At 35.9% G+C, this 15286-nt stretch overlaps 2 protein-coding genes across 11 annotated transcripts in view; one reads left to right on the forward strand and one right to left on the reverse strand.

The window, feature by feature from the left end:
* The window catches only part of LOC137249931 (uncharacterized), a 281596-nt gene that overhangs the window by 84169 nt on the left and 182141 nt on the right, over window positions 1-15286 (forward strand). The gene's annotated exons all lie outside the window — the stretch shown is intronic.
* The window catches only part of tefu (Serine/threonine-protein kinase tefu), a 261095-nt gene that overhangs the window by 68848 nt on the left and 176961 nt on the right, over window positions 1-15286 (reverse strand). For 8 of the 10 annotated variants that reach the window (XR_010952623.1, XR_010952624.1, XM_067782012.1 and 5 more), the window contains 4 exons: window positions 9213-9583; window positions 9004-9145; window positions 7355-7475; window positions 1842-1986 (listed from right to left, as the gene is read on the reverse strand). Coding sequence is in view for 8 of the 10 variants with exons in the window: in XM_067782012.1 (XP_067638113.1) it covers window positions 1842-1986; window positions 7355-7475; window positions 9004-9145; window positions 9213-9583 (779 nt within the window). In the remaining 2 variants the exon portion in view is untranslated. Of the gene's footprint in view, window positions 1-1841; window positions 1987-7354; window positions 7476-8877; window positions 8933-9003; window positions 9146-9212; window positions 9584-15286 lie in introns of all 10 variants that reach the window. The other 2 variants (XM_067782011.1, XM_067782013.1) reach the window with 2 other exon arrangements.

Below are 15286 nucleotides of genomic sequence, written 5' to 3' on the forward strand. Positions count from 1 at the left end.
TCGGCAGGCATCGGTGCAATTTAGAAACGAATCATCTGAACCAAGAAGAATTAAACAAGGGGTGCCACAGGGTGGTGTTCTATCCCCACTTTTGTTTAACTTCTACATATCAAAGCTACCTTCGCCACCAGAAGGAGTTACTATCGTTTCCTACGCCGATAACTTCACAATAATGGCCACAGGCCCATGCCCACAGATCGATGAGGTTTGCAACAGAATAAACGGCTACCTCCCTGATGTCTCCAGTTTTTCGCCTCGCGAAACCTGGCATTATCACCGACTAAATCCTCCGCGACATTATTTACAACATGGACGTCCCAAATGGCGACCATTTTGAACATCCACGTCGATGGCACTACGCTACCGACTGTCCTACACCCCAAAATCTTGGGTGTGACGTTTGATCAGGATCTACATTTTGGTGAGCATGCAGCCGAAATTGTACCGAAAATACAGAGCCGTAATAAAATCCTCAAATCTCTTGCTGGCAGTACTTGGAGAAAAGATAAAGAAACGCTCATTACCAATTGGCCAGCCGATTGCATGCTACGCGTCCCCCGATATCGCCAAGCCTAAAGACCACTCACTGGAAGAAGCAACAGGCCTGCCAAAATACTGCCCTCAGAACCGCCACGAGTTGTCTTCTTATGTCCCCAGAACACCATCTACATAATGAAGCGAGAATACTCCCCATCAGGGAGAGAAATGAGATGCTAACCAAACAGTTCCTGTTGAATACCCAGAAACCTGGGCATCCCAACAGACATCTGATTGCTGAGCCAACACCGCCCAGGGGCTTAAGGAGTCATCTCCGTAAGCATTATGAGGAATGCGACACCTGAGAACTCAGCCGTATGAAGTCAAAAACCACAAGCACGTCCTCAGCGAACTCCACAAATAGGGGTCGGACCTTTATGCCAGGAATTGCCCGGTGAATCCAGTACTCAAAGGACATTACCCAAAACTTGCGGAAGAGGAACGCATACTCCCCAGGAAAACGCGAGTCACTCTAGCTCAACTTCGATCTGGATACTGTAACAGGTTAAACTCTTACTTATCCAGAATCAACCCCGAGATACAAAATGTATGCCCCTCTTGAAATGTGTCCCCACATGACACCAACCATCTCTTTAATTGTAATGTGGAACAACGCCTCTAACACCCCTCCCATTATGGTCCACCCCTGTTGAAACTGCAAGTTTCCTTGGAATCCCGTTAGAGGACATTGATGACAATTTGTGATTGGTCGCACCTTTTGGATGGGGCGAAGCACTGCTACAACAACAACAACAACACGGGTCGTCATTTCATAGTACAATTGTTCCAATTCGATTCACAAAGATTGCTTCGATATTTTGTTTATTTAATGTGTTAGTCTTCACGGAACAAGCGGAATGTTTTTGAATGTTAGGAAACAATGCGTGCATTCGTTTTGCTTCGTTTACCACTACTGCTAAGATCATAGTACTAAAAATCAACACAGACACAGTTTCAGCGTTGAAGAACTCTGCTTTAAAATTTTGCAGGGTCATGACTGTGGACATTTTGAAAGATATATCAAATATGATTTCACATATAAATTCATCGTCCTATTCTTTATTTAATTTCCAAAGGTTTTGGGAGTGTTATCGGTGTTGATGGTCCGATAGTAACATTAAACCTTCTAGATCACCATCTTCTATTGACATCTCCCATGATTCCGATCCGTTCATCGTGCAAATTATATTTCAGACACTTTAAATGTTTCTCTTCTTTATCGAGGTCAGAAAATGCAGAGCTTACGGCACGTGTTAATACATATAAACATAAAGATATACATTATTTTGCATTACTTGAAATACCTTTAAAAGCTCCTCATCCATTGCATATTTATTCAATTTTTTCAAATCTGCATTGGGGACGTACAAAACCATTGCTGCGGTTATCACAGGAATATTCTCCCTAATGAAGTCATCTTTGTTTGCATAAAAAAGGAAATATGGATATCTAAAACAAAAGAAATACACACATATATTTGTAAAACTGCATTCATAATCATTATTTTCCTCAAAAAACCTCTGACCTTGTAAAATCTGTACAGAAAATGAGAATAAACCAAGTTGCTTTCAACAAATCAAGACCAAAATAAGAACATTTCCTTGCACCCTCTGTTGTAAATAGTCAATATTACATTTCGATTTCGTCAACCTCACCTGCCCGTGGTAGATCCTGTTTCTTTAGCAGCCAAGGCTCTAGGTACCCAATTTCCTCATGGATGTAGGTGGTGGGAGTGCGGTATGGCCTAGATTTCATGTGGTCAAACTAAATCGTTCCCGAGATGGTCGGGCTAGTACCTTGATGATGCTTGTTACCGGAAAGCCTTCGGGGAGTGTTCATATCATTCATAATATCTGAACAATCGGTTGAATGGAATATATATATTACATATATGTATAAGTGACCGATCTTGATAATTTTTTCAGACAACAATGTATGCCTTATGTCTGATTTCAATTTTATAGCTATTAAAACGTGGAATAAATGACAAAAACAATCTTTTTCGAAAAATCGGTTGTATGGCTGATATATATTATAGCGGTCCGATCAGGGCGGTTCAGACAAATGATTAATGGCACACCCAAATATATCCGCTCACCAAATAAGATATCTCAAAAATATAGTCCCAAAATTTTTGTTTGAGTTCAAACAGACACACCGACGAACATGGCTTAATCAACTCAGTTCATCATCCTGATCATTTCGATATACTTATTGGTAGGTCTCTCTCTTCTCCTTTAAGGACTTGCAATTTTGAGATTCGTGCCATAAAAAGCTGGTGTACTAATACTTAACAAAAGGGTCGACAGTTAAAAAACGTCCAAAAATGTCGGGAGGAGTATCAAAATACGCGTTTTGTCATAAAAAACAATCGTCCCAAGGCTGATAATGAAAAAGTTGCTCTATCAAGAGCTTTGCGCAAAATGCAATTGCACACTATATTGTTATTCTTGTATTTTTCACATTTTGTTGAAGATACGCAAATAAAAAATTCATTGTTCTTTCAACCAAAAATGCATAGTTTTTTCAAAATGAAAATATTGTAATATTTTGTGGCCATAATAATTTATTTTCTAACTTAACAATTGTTTTTGTTTTTATCGGCCTATTGATAAATCATTCAGAACAATAATTTTTTTCTAATGATAATTATTGTTATTTTTTAATTTTTATAAATTTGAAAAATGGTATTTTGTTTTTGGAATAGTAAGTAGAAAATTTTTCAGACAACCTGCCTTAGCTGCGCAGATAGATCCATTTCGAAGGGTGCTAAGCCTTCATCATCAGTACGCTTTAGGCATGCTGCGCTAACCATTTAGCTATACAGCGGTGGTTTGTTTGACTGGCAAATTTGCTACTTCTATTCCTTTTTACCAACTATATTTATTCAGTGTTGCGCCATCTGGTGCAAATCACTGATAATGTTGGATTTTTGTTTATTGTCAATTACTTTGTTTGACATTCCCAAGTGCTCATGGTTTATTAACAATTGTTTTTGTTTTTATCGGCCTATTGATAAATCATTCAAGGTTCGAATCGAGCTCAAGGCCAGAACAATAATTTTTTTCTAATGATAATTATTGTTATTTTTTAATTTTTCTAAATTTGAAAAATTGTATTTTGTTTTTGGAATACTAAGTAGAAAATTTTTCAGACAACCTGCCATAGCTGTGCAGATAGATCCATTTCGAAGGGTGCTAAGCCTTCATCATCAGTACGCTTTAGGCATGCTGCGCTAACCATTTAGCTATACAGCGGTGGTTTGTTTGACTGGCAAATTTGCTACTTCTATTCCTTTTTACCAACTATATTTATTCAGTGTTGCGCCATCTGGTGCAAATCACTGATAATGTTGGATTTTTGTTTATTGTCAATTACTTTGTTTGACATTCCCAAGTGCTCATGGCTTATTAACAATTGTTTTTGTTTTTATCGGCCTATTGATAAATCATTCAAGGTTCGAATCGTGTTCAAGGCCAGAACAATAATTTTTTTCTAATGATAATTATTATTTTTTAATTTTTCTAAATTTAAAAAATTGTATTTTGTTTTTGGAATAGTAAGTAGAAAAATTTTCAGACAACCTGCCATAGCTGCGCAGATAGATCCATTTCGAAGGGTGCTAAGCCTTCATCATCAGTACGCTTTAGGCATGCTGCGCTAACCATTTAGCTATACAGCGGTGGTTTGTTTGACTGGCAAGTTTGCTACTTCTATTCCTTTTTACCAACTATATTATTGTTCTGGCCTTGAGCTCGATTCGAACCTTGAATGGTTTTCTAACTTAAAGTATAAATTTATGTGTTGTCGAGTGGCCAAAAATTGTTAAATATCAATGCAATAGTGCACATTATAACAGGTAACAAAAAAAATTGTAAAAGTCCGCCCGTAAATATGAAGCTTATGTTGAGAGGGTTTTGGAAAACTTTTTTTATCCTTTGAAATACAGCCGAAATTGTTTTTTTTTTTTTTTGGTCTTGGAAATTTGCATATTTGCTTTTAATGTCCCTTCGAGATCCTTTTCACATGAGTCGGTCAGCTTATCGGGTTTTCACCCCCCTAAAGTATCCTTTTGGTTTTACCAGACGAAAATACTTTCAGATGCATGACATTGTTGCTATTGAACCATTTCCCAAAGTTTATAAACAAAGAAGTTCTACCAATAAACCTGACTCTTATAACATTCTATTCAGCATGTGCGTATACAAAAACAAAGCATACTATGCATTGACATACTACGCCTTGCCAATTTGTAAGGAAAAATTAAAAAAAGGAGCTCAACCTGAATCTATTCGGAGGTAAATCTCGCCGAGAAAAAATTATGATTTTTTCTGTAGCCATTACCAACTTGATCGGTGGTAGCGCCTAGATATTTTTTTTTTTATATCCTACTTAAGTCAACCGAAAAAATCAGTAGTCTCAATCGAAAAAAGTTTATGTTAGCATTGCTCATCCAATCATAGGAATACGTCAGCCTATTTGTCCGTGGGATCATCATCACACGTTTTTCTGCAATAACTTTCATTTAAAGAAGTGTTTTGTAATGAAACTCAACACATTACTTCTTTTGACCGCGACTAATACTTCTGTAAAAAATAAATGTTATTTCAAAACGAAATATAATTCTGTGATAATTCAATACTTACTTCAACTCCAAGAGGTTGACTTAAAAACTGTATTTAACTATTTTGAAAAAAAGCGCGTGGTAACGCCTACTAGACAGCTCGAATTTTCGACAATCTCTGCATTGATTTCAAAAACGGTTGAAGATGTTGTGATTTTATTTACAACCTTCTTTTCTTTTCAAAATAGAATTGCTTTAGACATTTTATAAAAATTAAAAAAGAAACACATAAAGAACACACATACAAATTCGAGATCTGTAGCATCCTTTATTTTCCAATATATATGGTGATGAAAATACGTACATACACTTACTCACAAAAGTATTTTGCATCCGATTTTTTGCAATTTCAGCAAGTTCTCCTTAAGTTAAATTATTTTCGCAATTTTTTTTATGAAAAAAATGTTAATATATTATAGAGGAAATATAGGTTAAAGTTCAAAGTTTTACTGAAAATTCGGCAAATTTTCATCAAAGTTTTGAACTTTTCCCCAAGAATTTTCAGAATTTTTCTGAATATGCAGTTTTGTAGCTCATTAAATTCTAGTATAATAATGTACTAATATTAATCCGCTAAAGAGACTTCCCGATTTCCTAGCGGACCTTCGTTTTTTTCCCCATATAAAAAACAAATCCGTTCTAAAGTTTATATTGGAATAAGTACGAAGGTCCGCTAGAAAAAAATTGCCAAAAATCAGGAAGTCACTTTAGCGGATTAAGATTAGCACATTATTGTACTAAAATTGAATGACCTACAAAACTGCATACTCAGAAAAATTCTGAAAATTCTAGGGGAAAAGTTCAAAATTTTGATGAAAACGAATTTTCCTGAATTTTCAGTAAAACTTTAAACTTTAACCTATATTTTCTCTATAATATATTAACATTTTTTTCATAAAAAAATTGCGAAAATAATTTAACTTAAGGAAAACTTGCTGAAATTTGCAAAAAATCGGATGCAAAATACTTTTGTGAGTAAGTGTACATACATACATATATTGTTCATAAAAGACATTAACACAGCAATTTCAGATATTAATTAATGTGAGGACGATCGACTTCGCTATTTCTCGAAATGTTTTTATATCGAGCTCAAAATATAAATATTAAAAGATCCATAAAGCTACATGGCTGTCACCCGATCTAAAAGGCACAGGATATAGGAAAAATTTGAAATGTTACCAAAAATTCGGCAAAAGACGGAAGGTTTCAATGCCGCGTAAAATTTTTGTCAGAACGAAAACGGCGACCTGGTAACCAATGTTCCGAGAGTTCTCAGATTTTAGAGGAAAATCGTCTGCGTAATCTTAAACGGAGGCAGCTTAGAAGCAGCCAGCGAAGGGTGATAATATTCCACCCGCTCTTCCACGGTAGGTACGGGTCAAAGCAGTGATTTAAGTGTATATCTGCCATGGAAAGTTTCTGAGTGAAAATTCATCTGCCAAATGTTGTTCGGAGTCGGCGTAAAATACTTAGCACCAGTCTCTCTAATTTGTAGGAAAAATTAAAAGGAGCACGCCACAAATTGGAAAAGAAGATCGGCCCAAATTCTCCTCTGAGGTATATCGCGCCTTATATTTTATATTGAAAAATGTATACAGTGGTTATCTTAAGCAATGTTTATTCATGGAAATTTACTCCAGTTTACTTATACGTCCAAGCACTACCGGTTTTGGTACCAATGTGCCAAATATGAAATAAATACTTAAAAAAAAAAAACATTCCTAAAAAGAAAAACATTGGAGGATGCAATAGGCAAAGATATTTTTTCTTCAATTTATTATAGGATTTTTTTTTTAATATGAAGAAAATTTTCATGCATGTAGGCTTTTCCTTTGTTTTTAGCAAAATTTTATTATTTTGAGAAGGAAATCCTATAGCGGAAAATGTTTCCATTTTGGAAAAAAATACATTTGTGTAGAATTGATTGACTCTTCTCCAGTCAAAGTAGAAAAAGTTGAACAAACTTTTCCGAAGGGTGCCCCAGAGTAGTTAAAGTTCATAGGATAATTTGAACTTGTCTCACTTTACAACGTGCCTTAATCATTTCCAATAAGGACCAAAATGTATGTCATATTTCTGATCTTGTTATTACCACTTGAGGGGGACTGGCAAAAATGGTCTATTTGATTTATAAGATCCAACTTAATATAGAAACCTTTTTTACCTTAGTACACAAAAAATATTACGTACTTTAAAATTGGCCATTTGTTAGATATCCAAGTTGTAATTAAGTTGTTAATATATGGTTTTGTCAACGCAGTTCGAGTGCAGTCAAAAAAATCGCAAATCTGGGCAAACTCTTTTAGATCGCCTGAAAAGTGTAGAATATATATTTTATTAGTAAACGAGTATAGAAAAATTAGTTCATGTTTTTGTTTGAAGTATAACGCGAATGTTGTAGTATGCGAATTCGTACTCTTGTTTGCAATCGAATATTCGTTTAGTCGAGTAGCAACTTTTGCATTGATTGAAATCGAGTATTCAATTCCAACATTACATGCAACCGAGTAACCGTCACTATTCGAATACGGACGGTTTTATAAAATTTCATAAATTCTATATACTGTAATAAAAATAAGCAAAGTGCAAAATATGTGAGCTGCAGATCGCTAACAATAGCTACACAACGTCTTTAGGAATCGCAGAACTCATTCAATATATATATATTCAAATAGTAGAATCTGTAACTAATCGAATGCAAACGATTAGTCTATTAGTGATAAACGATTATTTTACAAAACAACTTTTCCAAATCGACGAATGATTAATGGAATTGCGGATTCGAATCGAGCTTAAGGTCTTAGCAATAATTTTTTGTCATTATCAAAATATATCATAACAATAACATTGACATTCGAAACCGAGATATTACAAATCAACAGGCCGATAAAACAACAACAAAATTGTTAATACTTCCCAAAGCACGGGAAAAAAGTGTGAATGTGTAAGACCCTATGGCCTCAATGCTACAAAAATAAGCTCAACATCACATCTTTTCTTCAACAGAGGTCGCCGCGCGGTGAAATTCAACTGGAGAGACACAGAATAGAGGTGGAAATTATGAAGATGAACAAATAACCATTGCCATAGCTGAATGGTTAGAACAGCGGTGCATAAACGTTGCCGATGGAGCTAAGCAGCTCCCGAAATTGATCCATACAACGGGCTATGGCAGTTGTTTAAAATGTGTTCTTCTATTTTAAAAATTTTCGAGAAAGAATATATGATACTAATAATGACAAAAATTATTGTTGAGGCCTTGATCTTTAAGCCCGTGATCTTTAAACGAATTAGCTTTTCTTATGGATAATTTTTTTAAATAAATTAAATATGTATTTATATTAAGAGCGAATAAAAATTAAACTTATTTTTATATTCGTAAAAAGTAGGTATTATAAAAAATTTTTTTTTTAAAAACACCCTCTTTAAAATTTTTAAGTTTTATCATTTTTATAATTTATGTAATACTCCTATATTGCTAGAACATATGCTCGCAATGAGTTTAGAATTCGAAACGAAAAAAGACAACCTACAAAATTTTTGTGATTGTAGGAATGCAAGTGTAACATGAAAAAAATTAAAATTTACATAGGCACATTCCCTTATCGAAAACAAAAACGTTTGAAAAGCAATATATCGGAACTCTGATATTTGCGAGTGTACTCAGCCTGCAGTAGCATAACAGAAATATTACATATATAATTTTTACTGACCTTTTTTTATATTCCTCATTTGCGAATATGTTAAAAAGTTTTACTTTTATTGCTTCTAAATAGAAATATTCTTTTCAATAGTATGTATTTGAACTACATGGCCCATACTTTTTTTTTTAAGTTTACCTTCAGTAATTTTCTTCGCGGCATAAAAGTTTGCTAGTTCCTTTAGAGCATGTTCTTGATAATATGAACTGAAAGCTATTAAAGCTACTAAAAGTTGCACAATTACTGAATTCCGATTTTGTGTTAAATCTGTGGTAGAATCCTAAAGTAATATAATTTGTACAGTTATTTGCGTGTTATTCGAAAAACTTGCCTACCTAAATACTTACCAAAAGGCTTTTCCAATTTATGGCAGAAAACAGTTCGTGACACATATTGTAGTGCGCATTAGCATAAAATGATGAAGTTGAGCTTTTTTGCCAATCAGAATCCATCAATGCAGTGACTGTGCTTATTACAGAAAATTGTATTTGAAGCGATGGAATGGACAAAAACTTCATTATGGATACGCAAATATTTATGAAGCCTTCATTTGTCCAAATTCCCTCACATTTTCGTGAAATTTGACGTACACTTTTCATTAATTTGTCAGTTATAGTTGCCGAATAGTTCTTTTTATAAGCGATTTTAAGTAAGGAAGTTAATGCCACAAACATATTATCTAAGAGCTCGTTGTTTGAGTAAACATATTCAAAAATTTCTAGAAAGAAATATATTATTTTAAGAATTTGCACTCTTACACACAGACGCCTGAGTGGAATATCAGTTTTGCAAAGGAATTTATTCAAAAACGCCCTCTTTTATTTACATTGAAGTGCTGGAGTCCGACCGATTGTTGGCTTCGGCCGGTTTTGGCTAAAAAAATGGTACCAGCGGCAGCATGCTGTTGTTGTTGCAGCGATAAGGACCCTCCCCGAAGGCCTTGGGGAGGGTTATCGATGTTGATGGTCCTTTGCCGGATGCAGACCCGGTACGTTCCGGTACAAAGCCCAACCATCTCTGGAACGATTTGTTATGACCACATGCGGCCTTCTAGGCCATCTCGCCCTCCCACCCCCTAGACCCATGAGGAGTTCGGAGCCTCGGCTGTTAATGAAACAGGATTCGCCACGTATGGGTGAGGTTGACAATTGGAGAAGCTATATATAGCGCTGAATGGGTTGCGCTACATAACCTCTTGAATCTATTTGGTATTTTAGTCGCCTCTTACGACAGGCATACCTACCGCGGGTATATTCTAACCCCCTAACCCGCTGGGGTCCAGCGCAAGCATCGGCTTTTTTTACGAAGAATATTTTATGAGTAAATTCAAGGGAACGACTAAAAAAAAGCGACAGCTTCGGCCTTTTTTTGGTCGGTCCCTTAAACTTACTCATAAAATATTCTTCGTATATTATTGTTAATTCGATATTCTTGTGTCATATTTTTCAATCGCACTGTATTACTTGCGTTTTCATCTCACATTTCATTTTAATTATTTTCGGTGTTTTGGGCAATGTACTATGACGAATATTAGCAACACTAAGGGATACTATCATCTCTAAGCCGATACTAAGCAGTCACTTGTATCTACATAAACAAATCAATCATTATGTCTACACATATGTACATAACGCAGCAAAGTAGTTCTCACACATACACATGCATATATCTGAGTAAGCGGAATCAGTTTGATTCAAGCGCGCTATTGGTTGCAAAGTATAAGTGTTATTGCGCGGTACTCTAATAAAGACCATTTTGCATTATTGAATATTGGAGTTATTTATTCAACAGTTTAGCGATACGAACGTTAGTAGAAGGTTGCAAGTAAGCGGAATTGCACTAAATCAAATAAGAGAGACTTCGGTGCGGTCGGACGTGTTTTGCCGCTGCTTAAAGATTTTTCTAGTTTTTATTGTTAAAATGTGTGATTTTGTGTTATTGGTGTTCCTATGATGCAAAAGCAATTTTACTGAGATATTGACTCTTAACTCTACATAATTTTTATTATAAATATTGCTTAATATAATCAGGCAACTTAATTTTTTATATCTTTATTGTCATGCCTTGTGCTTGTGGACAAAGGGTTGATCGGACACATCCGAAGATTCGGTGTATGAAGTGCAAAGAGATTTTTCATTTAAGCTGTGTTGGTATGGTGCAGACTGATTTGGATTTTCTAACCTCGTCTGACAAACCATTCTTTTGTAAAGTTTGTTCTCTTGAGCGTCGGTCTGCGATTCGCTCTCCTCCGCCACCCGCTGCTTTTGAAGAGAATTCTATTTCTAAAACCAGGGTAATTTAGCCTCCTTTTCTGATAATAGCAAACAAAGTGAAACATTAGGTTGGCCCTCAAATTAGCAACAATCAATGCTGCAATCTATCTTAAAGGAACTTTCTTATTTAAGAGCTGATAATGCTTCTATGCTGTCGTTGATCAAAAATTATCGAGATGACAAACAACTTTTTGTGCAAAAGACGGAAGAACTTTGTGCCGAAATTCGATCATTGCGGGCCGAAATAGGTGATAAAAATGCGGATATATCGAAACTAACTCTCGAGCTAAAAACCCTTCAAAGCATTGTTGGTAGCTTAGCTAAAGAAAACAAGAGTAAAAATGGTGCAATGGGCAAAAGCAAAATTGTTGTATCTACTGCAAATCAGCATGAGCAAAGCTCTCCTTCAATATCATCCGTCATATGCACGGCATCTAATGAAATTAATAATAAATCTGTCGCTGTAACTACTGCTAATCAGTCTCGTCAATGCTCTTCTCTTGTATCATCAGCTAATAATAATAATACTATACCAGTCTCTCGTGCTGCGGCGTGCTCAGCGATGTTATATTCTACTGTTGTCACAAATGCATTAAATGCGATAGCTACGTCGAATACTGCTGCTACTGTTACTTTGTGTGCTTCTTCGCTGCCAGATACTCTACCACATGCTAAACTGTTTTTAATTCTGCTGTTACTCTCTCTACTACATTAACTGAGAATCAAAATTCTTTAACTAAAACATTTGCTGTACCTATGCAAGCATCCCAGCAGCCTACTACTACTAAGCTTATTAGTGATACTACTCCATCTTCATTCGTTAATGGCCCTATGACTCTATTTTCAAATTTGTCCTCCAATGGATTGGACCGCTCACTTGATTTGTCGTCTACTACACCATTTCAAGTTGGATTTTAGAAAGGGTGAAGTGGAGTTTAGAAAGCGTCAATTGGATTTTGGAATAGTCAATTGGATTTTAGAAAGCGTCAGTTGGATTTTGGAATAGTCAATTGGAAATTAGAAAGCGTCAATTGGATTTTAGAAAACGTTAGTTGGATTTTCGAAAACGTCAAAAGGATTTTATAAAATGTAAATTGGATTTTAGAAAACTGGAAATTGTTCCGTTGGACTTTAGAAAGCGTCAATTGGATTTTAGAAAACGTAAACTGGATTTTCGAAAGTATCAATCGTATTTTAGAATAGTCAATTGGAATTTAGAAACTGACAATTGGATTTTAGAGTAGTCAAATGGAATTTAGAAAGTGTTAATTGGATTTTATAAAATGTAAATTGGATTTTAGAAAACTGGAAATTGTTCAGTTGGACTTTAGAAAGCGTCAATTGGATTTTAGAAAACATCAATTGGATTTTGGGAAGCGTCAATTGGATTTTAGAAAACGTAAACTGGATTTTAGAAAGCATCAATTGTATCTTAGAATAGTCAATTTGAACTTAGAAAGCGTCAATTGGATTTTAGAAAACGTAAATTGGTTTTCAGAAAGCGTAAATTGGATTTTAGAAAATTTTCACTTCACATTATGAATCACTTGGCAATATACTTTTTTATAAGCGGTATTTATCAAAGCAAAATTTTTTTTAAATGTAAAATAATTATTTTCAAGCGAAGATTGTATCGGTCTGTGCTAAATTCATACATTTTGTTATCAAATTAAAAAAAAATGAAAAAATGCAAATGAAAGATGACTGTGGCATTTGTTTAAGCTGTAAGCGTCGCGGCAGAGAGGTCAATACAGTTTCACCGTGTGGGCATTTCTTTCACACAACCTGTGTACAAACGATTGTAGAGGACCGAGGAGCGTGTCCTATGTGTCGCAGAGATATAACGGGTAACTATATAATATTGATAATTTGCACAGCTTTCTTTATATGAACTCTGTGTACCTACTCAGGAATTAATGCGCGCAATAGAAGAGTGCAGATGAGAACCTCATCGCATGACCGGGAGAGCATTGTTAACGTAGCTGCAAGGGGCGAAAATTGGGTGGCTCTGGCCCAGACTTTGGGTGTCGCTTACAAAACGGCATGGTCATGGGTGAACGCCGGTGAAAAGATATTCAAACCAAGAGGCGGAAATAGGCCGAAATTGCTCACGAATGATCAGGTTGACGTTATGTTGAGGTGGCCTGAGGAGAAATGCAGCACGACCCTAAAGCAAATTTGCGAGCGCATCCGAAGCGAATTCGGAGTAGTCCTCTCCCGGACCACGGTAGGAAACTACCTCGAGGGTAAGCTCTATAGTTTAAAAACGGTTCACGTGCAGCCTGTTACAATGAACAGTGCAGAGAACAAGGAGAAACGTGCTAGGTACGTTGGTAAACTAAATAATTACATTAGAGAGGGCAAGCAAATAGTTTGGATCGACGAGACGAACTTCAACTTGTTTTGCCGCCATACTAAAGGGCGGTCAAAGGTCGGCAGTCGTGCTGTGCAGCAGGTTCCTGCAGCCAGAGGGCCAAACGTCCACTTAATAGGAGCAATCGCAGCATCAGGGGTTGTGACTGTCGACAGACAACGGGGATCTTTTAATTCATCTGCCTGCGCTTTATGTGCACGCAATATGTTGGACTTGTGGGAGCAACAGGGAAACAGCCTTAGCGACTTGGTCGTTGTATGCGACAACGCGCCATGTCATGCAAGCATAGGAGCTGTCATAGAGGAGCATACGGGTGGAAGGTCCAGACTTCTACGCCTGGGACCATATAGCCCTATGCTAAACCCAATAGAAATTATTTGGGCAAAAGTGAAGAGCTACGTGAAAAGCCAAATGGAAGTTCCCATTACAGTAGGCTCCGGGGTATGCGAGCAAAGGTTACAATACGTGAAAACGCTTATAGACGCCGCTAAGGCCACGATAAGTGGAGGAGATTGCGCCAGGGCAGTGCAGCACAGCTCCATTTTCTACGCGGCTGCAATGTCAAAAGAAGACATGCCGGTTGGTGAATGAACCTTTATTTTTCTTTGTTACATAAGCTGTTTGTATGCTTTTTCTTATAACTCCTAGTTACTTAACATAATAGTATTAACCGCCTCTTATAACTCGTTCTTATACTTATTTAACCTATTCATATTCACATTTTAAATGTATGTACATATACATATATATTTATACTGCTATTCCTTGTTCATTATCATCTTGTTGCTATTGTATGTATATGTAGCGTGTGAATTAATAAAAAATTGCTATTTCCAAAGTATAATTGACGCTTTCTAAAATCCAATTTACACTTTCTGAAATCCAATTTACGTTTTCTAAAATCCAATTGACGCTTTCTAAATTCCAATTGACTATTCTAAAGTACAATTGACGCTTTCTAAAATCCAGTTTACGTTTTCTAAAATCCAATTGACGCTTTCCGAAATCCATTGCCGCTTTCTAAAATCCAACTGACGCTTTCTGAAGTCCAACTGAACAATTTCCAGTTTTCTATAATCAAATTTACGTTTTATAAAATCCAATTAACAATTTCTAATTTCCAATTGACTACTCTAAAATACAATTGACGGTTTCTAAATTCCAATTGACTATTCTAAAATACAATTGATGCTTTCTAAAATCCAGTTTACGTTTTCTAAAATCCAATTGACGCTTTCTAAAGTCCAACGGAAGAATTTCCAGTTTTCTAAAATGCAATTTACGTTTTCTAAAATCCTTTTGACGCTTTCTAATTTCCAACTGACTATTTTAAACTCCAATTGACAATTCTAAAACTCAATTGACGATTTCTAAAGTCCAATTGACAATTCTAAAATCCAATTAACGCTCTCTAAAATCCAACTTGAAATGGTGTAGTCCTACTATTCCAAATGCTCCAACGCATACTGTGTCTCATGTTTCCGAATGGAAAACTAATAATAAATCTAACCGAAAGCCTTGTAAACAGCCTTTACTTGTTGGATCCAGCCACAGTCAGGAACTTGGTGTCGTACGATCGATGAAGTGCCTCCACATATCCTCGTTCTTACCTAGCGTAACTTCCGACAATATTGTATCTTATGTTTCTAAACATGCCTCAATTGAGAAGCGGTTTCTGGTGTGTATTAAGCTTGTAAAGAAAGATGTTATTGAAGGTGATCTAAGGAAAGTCAACTTTAAATTGGGTGTTGAAGATTGGTGCTATGAGAAGGTG

This window comes from Eurosta solidaginis, chromosome 4 (genome assembly GCF_040869045.1).
Source record: "Eurosta solidaginis isolate ZX-2024a chromosome 4, ASM4086904v1, whole genome shotgun sequence".
Classification (NCBI taxonomy): domain Eukaryota; kingdom Metazoa; phylum Arthropoda; class Insecta; order Diptera; family Tephritidae; genus Eurosta; species Eurosta solidaginis.